The following is a 12,722-nucleotide window of genomic DNA, read 5'->3' as shown; positions in this document are numbered from 1 at the left end:
CTGATGAACCTGGCTTTCACATAGAGAGATATTCCTAGTTCATAGAATATTTTCAGACCTAGATCATTAACACTGTCTTTTTCTTTTCTTTTCTTCTTTTCTTTTCTTTCTTTCTTTTTTTTTTAAATTGTTGAGTTGAACTTTAGTCTTCCAGTTAGGAAAGATACCCAGAAATGCCCTCATATCCACATAAAAAAGAAACAAATCTCTCATTTACATGTCATTTCTCTGGCATGTCTACTTTTTTGTTGTTTTGTGTGTGTGTGTGTGTGTGTGTGTGTGTGTGTGTGTGTATGTGTGTGTTTTACTTATATAACAGTAGAATCCACTTTGACATAATTATACAAGCATGGAATAGATCTTTTTCTAATTCAGACTCCAGTACCTCTCCTTCCCCTTCTCTCTACTGATCCTTCTACCAGTTACCCATCATCATTATTATTTTTTAATTAATTAATCTCTTTTGGATGTACACAATAGTGAGATTCAGTCTACTTTTACAGTTGGACATGTCAAGGGAAGGAGCCAACTTTTCAGGATGTGCCTTCTAGGATGACCAGCAACCATATTTGCATATAGAGCTTGATTAGCCAACCCAAACTCCAACCAGGATTCTGTTGGAAACAAGACGCTTATTTCTTAGGACTCTTCTGCATTGTCCCTAGATTTTTATGATGATATCTATTTTTGCATGGCAGTTTCATAGTAATGAGCCAAAGGTATAAAGGAGTATTTTTTTTTGTCAGAATAGAAATTGTTGAAATAAAAAGAACCAGGAATTCTTTCTTGGCAGTTGATTAAATTATAACATTCTCTCCACTAACCCACATATGCATGACCAATTTCTTATAAAAGTAATGCTGATTTTATGAAATTTAAATAGAAAAGCAGGTTGTCATATAGCATAGGAAAAGAATCACATTGTTGCATCTTAATAATAAATTGAGTTCTGAAATAAATTTGAACAATTATTGTTAAACAGTAAATTTACTTACAGCAGACAGAACAGAGGAAATGGTACTTATTTTAATCCTCTTAATAATGAAGAAACATTAGCACATATACCAAGTATACCAATTTACTCTCCTATTTGGAATGAAAAACAGAACTATGATCACTCTTCTTTACGCTCCACCTCTAAGATTTATATTGTGGAGTTATTTCTCTTTGATTTGAGGAATGAATGGTAGGGTAATATAAGATGCTTAGCATGGCTGCTAAGTGACTTCAGTGACCTCTAATATCCTAGCAAATCTCAGTTAAATATTTTATTCTCCAAATATTTTTCTATAATCTTTAGTTTTTCTCTTAGTAATTTTCTACTCTCCGAATTCAGGCCTTCACCCCATATTGACTTGGTCACCACATACTTCTTTTTTTAAAATTAATTTTCTAATCTGTTTTAATTAGTTACACATGACAGTAAAATACATTTATGCACTATGATATATCATACATAGATGGGATATAATTTCTTATTTTTCTGAGTGTACATGTTGCAGAATCATATTGGTCATGTAGTCACACATACATAAAATAATAATGTCTATTTCATTCTACTATCTTTGCTATCCCCACATCCCCTCTCCCCTCCCATCATATTTAATTATAATTAATATGGTAAAATCCATGGGGTAAACCAGGAATCTCACTGTTTTAGTTGGTAGCAATTGTAGTGTTCAGCATGAATTGAGTTGCAGAGAACAAACTGTAATATGACCAAATAACAATGGAATTTTAAAAATTTGATTTTGGAGAAATATTACATAATAGGCATTGTAATAAATAATGTATTTATTGAGTTAGTTATGTCATTCTTCTGAGTAACAGTTAAAACTTCAAACTAAAGTTAGAAGTGCATCTCTGAGGGGGCCAAGTGATTTAAAGATGTTACTGCATTGTTACAAACTCCTTCTGAAGGAGATCTGGAGCAGGATGTACAGTATCTGCTTTGAAAAATTAATGGTAATGGCATTTACTAATATCACTGTGAAGAATTATTTTAAAGTACCCATGAGCTGCAAAGCAAGAAAGCCCTCTGCTTAATAACTGGGCTCAGTCATATATCTCAAGTCCAACTATTAGAATCCCCAAATCAACTCATTAGAGAGAAAGAGAACTGAGTTGGTGTTATAACATTTTCCTTCTTTCAGTAGGAACTTATTAAGTACTAACTTTATAGTCTTTGCTATTAAAGGAGACCAAAAGTAATAAAATATAAACTCCTTATTCTTTAGAATTACATATATTTTTATTTTTAAGACAAATTTCATATTTTTAATTGTTTAATAGACACTATTATTGGAAGTCAACAGAGTTAATGATGCTCTTAGTCACTATCAGAGTGAAATCAAAGTACTTAGGACCATAATTCAATAACCTTATCTATGCTCTTAGTCACTATCAGAGTGAAATCAAAGTACTTAGGACAATAATTCAATAACATTATCTATCATTAATTGCTAATCACTATGTTAAGATAGTCTTTAAAATGTCACTCTTGACTCCTGGTTATGATTCCCAGTGTGAGTCTATGGATCCAAAAACAAATTTGTTTTAAGAATGCTCAAAGGAGGAAAAGATTTTCACAATACTCCAGTTCAGCAAAACTAAGATAAAATTAGTAACAAACATCTAGATTTTCCAGTTATTGGAAGATTCTGGGGTTTCCTAAGCAACATTTTACCCTAATACTTTAATATACCCAACTAAATGATAAGATACCCAACTACATGATAAGATAGCAGGAGACCTTAAACATGATTTCACCAGAAAATACATACGTGCAATTTATCAGCCATTCTGCTCCCCATTTCTATTTATTTCCCCTATTTTCCCAAATCCACTTCATTTTATTATTATTCCCACAGAATTTCTTAAAATCTCCTTTTTTGCCTTGTGTTTAATAAAAGTTTCACTTCTATTATCTTTTTGTAAAAGTCACAGATTAACCATTACTTAATGAGTTACCTCAACACTATAGAGTTTTTCTTCAAAGATCCAAAAGGAATTCTTTAAGAATGGACTTTTTCCCCATTTACATCTTATTTCAACAAGTTCTCTGATTTTAAATTGTTCATGAGAAACATAATTGAAGTGACATGACTTTATCACGACAAGTCATTTAGAATCCAAGACTTTCTTCCCTTTTGTGTTAAAAATTCACCTTGGGAATAAGATGGTTATATGTGCATATCTGTATAGAGAGTTCATAGGGATAAGAGTAGGGGACTGGTAAACAATCAATACAAGGAGAACTTAAAATGTCATCTGAATCTGATAAATTTAAACACTGCTATTTCCCAGGACTCTGCCACAAAAACTTTTGTCTCAATATCTATGGTAAATTAATGTTGATTTTCTCTATTGCTCTCATAAGGCAGGTTCTTTCTAAAAAGCATTTTGGAAAAGTGTAGTACTCTTTTTTCTTATTCTTATTCTGTGTATCCATGTGTTTGTGTGTGTGTGTGTGTGTGTGTGTGTGTGTGTGTGTGTGTGTGTGTGTATATATATATATATATATATACATATAATTTTATATATCCTGGCTTACATTCAATATACTTAAAAACCATTTTTATTTCCTCCTGCTTCTATATTTCCCAGAAAACCAGAAGTCTCTCAATTGAAATAACAATTTTGGAGTAACCTCAGATATTATTTTGTTGAAACTTCATTATATAGGTAAAACAAAGTAAGCCCTGAGAAAAGAAGTACAGTAGTTTAAAGGTGGCCATTAGTATTTAGATATTCCCTTCGTTGAGAGTGAAATCTCACCAATATTCACCCCTTGTATCTGGGTAGGCTCTATTATTGCTGTGACCAAGAGATACAATGAAAGTAACCTTTCTGCAATTTCCAAACCTAAGACTTCAGAGAATAGCAGCCTCTATTTCCTGTTTCTGAAGTGTTATTCTAACACATCATCATAGAACCCAACACTAAGAACAGCAGATGCCACATGGAAAAGATATGTATTGCTCTAGTCAAAAACCATACCTCTCTTCCCTCAGCTTACAGTGAACATGCAATTTGAGTAATGTGAATGTGCCATCTTGGATGTTCAACCTACGTAAATCTTTGGCATCCCCAGCCAATATATAAGAGTAATCACTCCGAAACCCTAAACAAGAATTATCCAGCTCTGCCCAGTCAATCCACAAATCATTGAAAGATAATAACAAATAGCTATTATAAACCACTACAATTGAGGATCTTTTTTTTTTACTTTTACATAACATAAACTCACTGAAACTGAAAGTAACTTAGACCAAACCTCCTTTCAATAAAATCAGAATAAGATCTGAACTTGAATATTACTTCAAATCTAGCATCATTTCTTTATAATGTGTTAAGAGAGCATACAGATTAAAGAAAGACCCAGCTCAGACTCCAAGTAGCTCATAATTATAAAGCTTTTACTCTTTCCATATTCAAATTAAAGAGCATTCAAATTCTTAAATATTTAAAACAAAATTTTAGAGCTCTATCTACATAATATAAACCATCATTATGGTTGAAAACAAAGTCATATTTCCAAGTATTCTACAAAGCAGTCATTTAGTAATAAGTCATGAAAGAAAGTGTTTCTTAGGTAAACTGATTTGGAGAAACTAGCTTAAATGAAATGCAAGAAATCTCTTTAGAATTTTTTAAGAATATAAAATCTCCAACCAAGGCACCTCTTTTCAATGGGGGTTTAATGAGATTTATGTTTCACAGAAAGACTACACAGAAATAGGAATAAGGATGCAATTTCATCATCAGAAACCAAATTTTACTTTCAAAGTGTTTCATGAAAAGTTTTTTTTCTAATTTCATAATTTTGTGCTGCTTCTTTTTGGAGAATGCATTTTTATATGAAACTTTTATAACCATCAAGGACTCTGGTACATTTGTGCTACATTTGTTATCTTTCACAACCTGTTCCTATTGTTCCATGCTTTTACTTTGAACATTATCTAGTGGGTATATTAATGAATATTTGAGGAATGACTATGTAAAGGAATAAATAAAACTACTGAATCAATTAACTAAAATTATAAATCTGGAAGTTCAGTCCAACAAAAATTAGGTTTGGGGTTGGTACCTTTACTTCCTTAAAAAAAAAAAATGGAATTGAAACACTTGCCCTGTCTCATAGAGTTCCTGGGAAATTGAAAGGAGATTTCAAAGTTACAAGTGGCATAGTTTTAAGGCTGAAATGGGATTAGTGACCATACATTCATCTACTTCTTTCATTTTCCATTTGTGGAGATAGGAGTGTAAAAAGAGAGTTTATAGTACAAATACTAGCTACATTGGAAACCTCCTTACCAATGAATTAAAGACTCGGGGAAAGTTGTATCAAATGATGTGATGCCAATGCAGGTGGTTCTCTCCCCTCCCCACTACAAGTTTTACAAGCAATTTAGGTCATAAAATACACATCACTACAAGTTCCCTACAGAGTTTGAGGAAGGTAAGGCAGGCAAGATATTTAGTGAGCAGTATGGCATTGGTATTGGCAATCAGAACTGACACTAGCCATACTGGTGAGTGATAACTGAACATCAGCTCTGATATATGAATCTGGTAAATCATATCTCCCCTTTCCCACCACTGATTCCTGGCCTTGTGAGTACTGTCATCTTACTTGTGTTAGAATTTCTTCCATGTACTCTCTCTTATGTTGTAGCTGTTATTGATGACCACAATACAATAGGTTCCACTGTCTGTCTCCTGGGACTCTCTAAGGACTTCATGGCTCCTTTAGCAATACACCATCCGTCTTCCGAAATCACGGGTTATTCCCTTGTCTCCAGTTTTTAAGAAAAGGGAATTATAGTTTAATCATCTCTTGTCTGACCTACTATCCCTACTTAATTATTCATTAATCCAACCCTAATATATCCCACAATCTTGGTTTTAGTTATGTACTTAGTTGAAAATGTTTTTAAAAACTGAAAGAGTACTACAACCATAAAAAGGTGGTAGAGAAACAATAAAACAGTCCAAGGAAAAGTATTTGATACTTTTAAGTTAGAATGGAAAGAAAATATCTATAAGGATAAAACTAAGTGTCTGTTTTCAGCTAGTTCTTTTATGTAGCTCAGACAAAATATACATTAAAAAAATAAAATAACAGTGGGTGCAGTTTCATAGCTCTTTCTCAATAAATCGCTCCTGTTCCAAGCCAGTGGGGGATGGTTTATGCTATTTGACATAAACACCATCACATCTCCGAGCCACAACCCTGCTACGTTTGTAATACATTGTCAAGTTTTTATCTGGGTACAATTCAACTGTAAATGGGGAATGGGAGTCTCATTCTCCTGGATTTAAAGTGGTTACAGTTCTAGCATGCTTACCTCTACAAGCCTGCTGGTGTGTTCATGAAATATTGCAGCATATTCTTTTATTTCCTTTTCCCGGCCATTCTTAGCAGCTTCAATGAGAACCAAAAGTGGGACTGTTGTATCCAAGAAAGAGTCTGACACATGATCTATAATAGCCTTGCGGAGCTGAGGAGAAATTAAAAATTCAAGAGTTTTTTTTTTTTCAGAAAAGGTTCATGCTATTTCCTAATCTTTAACCTCAGTGGTTACAAAATTCATTTCATATATTTTCAAACAATTCCTAAAATCACAATATTCAACACCATATTTGAATATCCCCTACAAAAGTCAGACAAACAATGTATCTGGTGAAAAAAAAATCATACAGCAATAATTCCCTTGCTCTCAGAAATCACTAATTTTTCTTAAACTCTATTTAGCCCATGAAGCAGATTATAAGGGGTAATGTTCTTCTTTTTCCTCAAAGAAATTGCATTATTGGAATGTTTATACATGTGTACAAATATCTTTGTATATCTTGTATTTTCATAATTACAAAAATTACAAAATGTTTTCTATCTTATTGGAGAAATGGGTGATAAATTTTGATTAGCTAAATTGTAGACTTTCTGGTAATTAAACCAAGTTAGATCACCAATTGTGCCAGATGATAACAGATTAATAGAGCAAGGAGAATAATAAATGAGTTTGATGTCCAATTTTCTCCATTTGCATTAATTGTTTTTGCCCTTATACCTTAAATTATTAAACCATAACATTCTGCTACAATTAGTACTTTTAAATTAGATTACATGTAAGCATATAAATGACAATCATAATTACTCAGCAGATATTTTCTGAGATTTAAAACCACATTGGAAAATTAATTCATTGTATTTATATGCTATTGAGACTTTATCACAATATGCTAAAATGTTTCAGTAACAATGTCAATGACTATGAATGGGCTCAAAGGTTTTCGAATCAACCCACTCATTTAGTTTAATAAGCTCTATACAATAAAACAAAGAGATAAATAAGTATCAGATAGAAAAATTATAATTTGCCTTCTGTTAAAAGTATATTTTAGGGTAGTTTTTAAGCCAATAGCAGCCTAATTTTATAGTACGTGAGAATGACCAGTAGTAGATTTTCAAGTAGCTGAATGAGAGAGCTGCATTTTTAAGAAGTACTATCTTCCTATAATAGTTATAACATAATAAATCTATAATAATTATACATTTCTGTGAAATAAATACCTTTGTTCAAGATGGTAGAAATCATTCAGAAAATTTATGAAATTTTCTGCCTATCAACAGCCTCACAAAAGCTTTATGAATGTTCCCAAAGAGTCTGTTTAGCATGCAAAAAGGTAAATCATTTATGGCAACAAATTAATATTTACTGAGCATATATTAGGACAGAGTACAGATTGCTAAGAGGATATAAGGAAAGGAGAACTTAAGTGAATGAATAATGTGTTTTTTTTCCATCAAGGAAATTAGAGCTGAAGCCAGGAAGTATGTTGCATAGTCTCAGATATTAAGAGAAAAGTAGCAGAAATTTCTCAGAGGCGGAACAGTTTTCCATGACCATCTTCCCCTTTATCCTCTTCTTTATATTTGTAACTGGGACATAAGAGGGATATCTGCACCAGAGACAAGCCATTGGGAGTCTTCATACTGTAGGTACTCAAGCCAATGATGTGGATGGAATTCTATTCAGGAAGATATACAGAGAAGAGACATCCAAAAAGGAAACCTTAAGAAATATTTCCATTTATGTGTCATGCAGGTGGAAAAGTAGGACATAAAAACAGACTTAGATAATAGCCAAGAGAAAAAAAGAAGAAATGACCAAGAACTAAAAGAAAAACTTTTTAAAAAATTCTCCATAGCTTTATTCTCTAAATGTATTCATTGTAACAAACAAAATTATAATGTCAACATTATAGTTCTCATCTTCAACTGTTCCCAGTCATACTGCTTTCTTGGACTTTTCCAAAAAATTTCAAAAAAAAAAAATTATTCTCTGTCTCTAAATTTTTGCTTTGGTGATACTGATGAATCATCAAAGCAAAAATTTAGAGACATGGAGAATGAATTTTCTCATTTTGTAATATCTTAGAAGTTCTGGAGAGGCCACCACAGGGGCCAACACTTGAGCAATGGGGAAAGGAGTTACTGAACAAAGTTTCTAATCTCCAATCTGACAATCTGGGAGATATTCTATTGTTTCTCAGAAGTCTTCAAGCTCCTGCTTCCTAAAGCAGCATTGTCAATAACATATCCTTTCTTCTTTCCCTACCTCACCCTTTTTAAAAAAGAATCTTTATTTTGTATGTGGTGCTGAGGATCAAACCCAGTACCTCACATGTGCAAGCAAGCGCTCTACCACTGAACTACAGCCCCAGCCCCTCTGTCTCATTTTTTAATGTTCTCTTACTCTTGTTTTCTGGGGCTCATCTCCCAAATAAACAACTTGTACTAAGGTTCTATACTAAGCTCCATTTGCAGGGGAATCCAATCTAAAACATACACATAGAACGGATGTTAATATTTGGTCACTCAACAAATGATAGACTCCAATGTCTTATATAAACTAATCTTTGCTGATCTCAATCTTCCACTTGTGCTTTGCACATCACTGGGAGTGATTTTGCCATATTTACTATGAAAAAATGAGTTATTATAAGATAGGGTTAAATGTGCAAATAAGGACAAGATACAGAAGGACTAGAATGTTATGATGAGCAACTGTGTTTATACAATGTGTAAGTATCCATAGTATTTTCTAATGTATTAATATGATGTTTTTCCACTGTATTATACAAGTTATCTGTGAATATTTTCCTTACCTAGCCTCAATATTCTTTATTTCCATTTATTTCCTGTTTAATGGTATAGTGCATTCCTTTCATTCAGATGACATACCAAAATGTTTAGAGAGGAACCCCATATACCAATGTAGAAGTAGAAGCCACAGCACTAAAATCTGAAGTTAATGTAAAACCAATAGGAGTTAGAGGTATGTATTTTCAATAAATACCTGTTTGCGGCCTGGCGTGAAAGATGTCAGGACAAAACCGAACTGAGGAGCTTTCCATCTTTTCTCAGTACAGTTTAATAAAAGATTTTGAGACATCAATTTTTCTATTTTCCACTGATATAAGTGGTTTGGGATCTCAAATAAAATAATACATTTCTCTACAATTGAAACCCAATAGCAAAAGACTTATGTGAAAACTGTAAGAAAGCACCAGTGCAATCACCAAATAGAGGAACAGGAAGAATAATATGGTGAAGAAAAGAAGAATGGAATGCAAAGAGAGTGTTTTAGAAATAAATCATCCTCAGAGAACTAGAAAATGGGTATGTTAAGGACATTGTAATTTTAACTGAAATAGAAAAATATGATTTGCAGGGCTCAGTTGACCAACAGGAACAAAATCAACTACCAAAGTAATTTAGCATATAACTACTGAGCCCATTTAATGGAATTTACACTTTGGAAACTCAATATTATCAGGTGATGATGACAAGGAGGCATGAGAGCATACATGTCGTTTTTTCCAAGTGTGGCACTGGTAATACCAACATGGAGAAAAGATGAATCTAGCAACTCAGTAATTAAAGAAAGGCTGAGTCAGGAGGATTTGCAAGTTCAAAGCCAGCCTCAGAAACTTTGTAATACCTTAAGCAATTTAGCCAGATCCTGTCTCAAAATAAAAACTATAATAGATGAAGATGTAGCTCCATGATAAAACAGATCTGCACTCAATATACACTACCAAAAAAGAATGACATTTTGGTTTTATTTGTTTTTAATCAGAACTTTTGGATATACCCCAAACTTACTTTGGTGTCTATGAAATATAATGCATTTTTGTTTATATATATATAAAGATATATATATATATATAAATATATATATACATATTATATATATAAATATATATATATACAAATAAAAATTTTAGCCTGCTTTTAGTGAAATCAAATATGCGCCTTAATCTTCATAATACAATGAATTGTATTATACTCATTCTCATTTTTAATGAAGTGATATGTTTAAAATTCTTCATCCTTCATTGAGCATTCCAATAGATATTCAGGTCTCAAATAAAAGATGAGAGGAAAGGAGGTAATTGAAAGAAAGCAAGTTAAATTTTTGAAAGCATGTAAAATAAGGAATAAGGGAGAAAAGAATTTATGATTGTAAAATTAATATATGAGGATCTGGGTGCTCTGAAGCCATTGTACCCAGTTCTTATAGTGGTGACAAACTTGTGCTGGGGTTGCTGGACCTGGACTAAAATTGGCTCTACCAGTTGACTAGATGATGTTTGGACATATGATTCACTTGAAAGATAATAATACCATGGAGTTATTTCTTATTTTAGAGCTAAAAATAAATAATATACAGAGTATACTTGGTAGAGAGTTCAGGGAATTGTTTACTAAATTAGAGATGTCGTCATAATTATAATTACAAGGGCTTTTAATCCACTGGGAAGAAACTTCTTTTAAAAAGAAAAAAACAAACTACAAGCAGATTAGAGATCACTGTTATAATAGAAGTGTACACTCTGTAAGTACTCCAGAAGAAAAATAGTAATTCTCACTGATGAAAATAGCAATAGTTTCATGGGAGAAGTAGGATTGGCCCTACTGTTCAACTTACTCAGTTGATTAGTAATTAAAAGGGGTAAATAATCATGGAGAAAGTACCAAGCTAAACCTACCATGAACATTCCATAAACATGCTGAGCATAAACAATAACTTCACCTGTTCTCTGGGTTTGCCAGAGAACAGGTGAAGGTATTGATGGGATGAGGTGAGGAATTGAGAAGGAGAGCCAAAGGAGTGAGAATGTTAAAGAACAATAGGGAAAGGCTATGGGATAGGAATGAACTGGACATTATTACCCTGTGTGCATATATGATTATACAACCAGTGTAAGTCTACATTGTATACAATCAGAAGAATAAGTTATACTCCATCTATGTATGATGTGTCAAAATTCATTCTACTGTCAAGTATAACTAATTAGAATAAATTTTTGAAAAAGAATAATAGGATGTCAGTTAAGACCTAGAACATCATGCTAAGGACTTTTGTGTTTGTTCTATAATAAAATAAGCAAGAAACTCATTGAGCAAGAAAGTTGAAACTAATATATACTCTATCATCTCCTAGATTATTACACTTCATTGCCCCAAAATGTAGTTCATCTTCAGATACTTCTAAGCAGTCTATGTCATTCCTTATAGAGAAGGTCCAATTATTCTCTGAATCCAAAACTAAACTGTTTCTGTTACTGATGAAAATGCCATGATTAAGAAAGGGGATGAGGATGAATGGAGAGAAGACTTGATTTTATTTTTTATTATTAAAAATAAAACTAGTTCTAGAGCAAGAGATGAATGTTAAATAATTCATACATCTTAGTCAGCTCTTCATCGCTGTCATCAACATATCCAAAAGACCAAATTAGGGGGAGAAAAGTTTATTTTGCCTTATGGTTTTAGGGGCTCAGTTCATGGTCAGCCAATTCCATTGCTCTGGCCTTAGGTGAGGCAGAAGAGTGTGGCAGAATAAAATAGCTCAGAACATGGTGGCCAGGATGCAGAGAGAGAGGGGTTGGGTAGGAGGGCTTCGGGAAGATGAGCCCTCTCAGGGCATGCTTCCCAGTGACACAACTCCTCCAGCCACACCCCACCTGCCCACAGTTACCACCCAGTCAGTACATTCACACTAGCATTGACTGATGACCCTCATAATATAATCATTTCACCCTCTGAAAATCCCTGTTTCAACACAGGAGCCTTTGGAGGATTCCCCATATCCAAACCATAACATCAAAGAAAAACAATTTAAGGTAGGACTTTATCTTTATAAGTGTATATGTAAATGTTTAAATTGTTAAATGAGCTTTACAATAATAAGAGGTGGAGGTGTAATAAATGAACTTTTATTACTACCAAAGGTATAAACATCAGGATGGAAAGGAAGTACTAGGTTGGGGCCCAGTGAGGATAATGAGAAAGAATCAGAGTAACTTATATCACCAACTTTGATAATAAACGTGACTTCTTAACAATTCCACATATTCACGTACACACAGATTTTTTCTCCTATAAGAGATAAAGCTTCTTCCTGGACTTTTGACCTAGGGTAAGGTCTATGAATATGTTAACCTATAAAATGTAGAGGAAATTAATCTCTGTGACTTTGGAGTTTAGGCATTAAGAAGACTAGGCAGCTTCCAACTCTTCTTTATTGATACCTTGAACTACCATATGATAAATTCAAGATACCTTACAGGAGTTAGTAAACACATAAAGAGGCCATAGAAGATTAGACACCACATGGAGAGAGGGAACAAGAGGAAGCACCATGGCC

General features: G+C 33.1%; 1 protein-coding gene across 1 annotated transcript in view; it reads right to left on the bottom strand.

Moving 5' to 3' along the window:
• Ctnna3 (catenin alpha 3) overlaps positions 1-12,722 on the bottom strand; it is a 1,639,810-nt gene that overhangs the window by 778,235 nt on the left and 848,853 nt on the right. The window contains exon 9 of the mRNA XM_078041358.1: positions 6,351-6,503. Within this exon, the coding sequence (XP_077897484.1) occupies positions 6,351-6,503 (153 nt within the window). The remainder of the gene's footprint in view (positions 1-6,350; positions 6,504-12,722) is intronic.

Source organism: Ictidomys tridecemlineatus, chromosome 1 (genome assembly GCF_052094955.1).
Source record: "Ictidomys tridecemlineatus isolate mIctTri1 chromosome 1, mIctTri1.hap1, whole genome shotgun sequence".
In the NCBI taxonomy this organism is placed as follows: Eukaryota; Metazoa; Chordata; class Mammalia; order Rodentia; family Sciuridae; genus Ictidomys; species Ictidomys tridecemlineatus.
The sequence above is the reverse complement of the archived record's forward strand: the minus strand, read 5'-3'. Positions and strand labels throughout refer to the sequence as shown.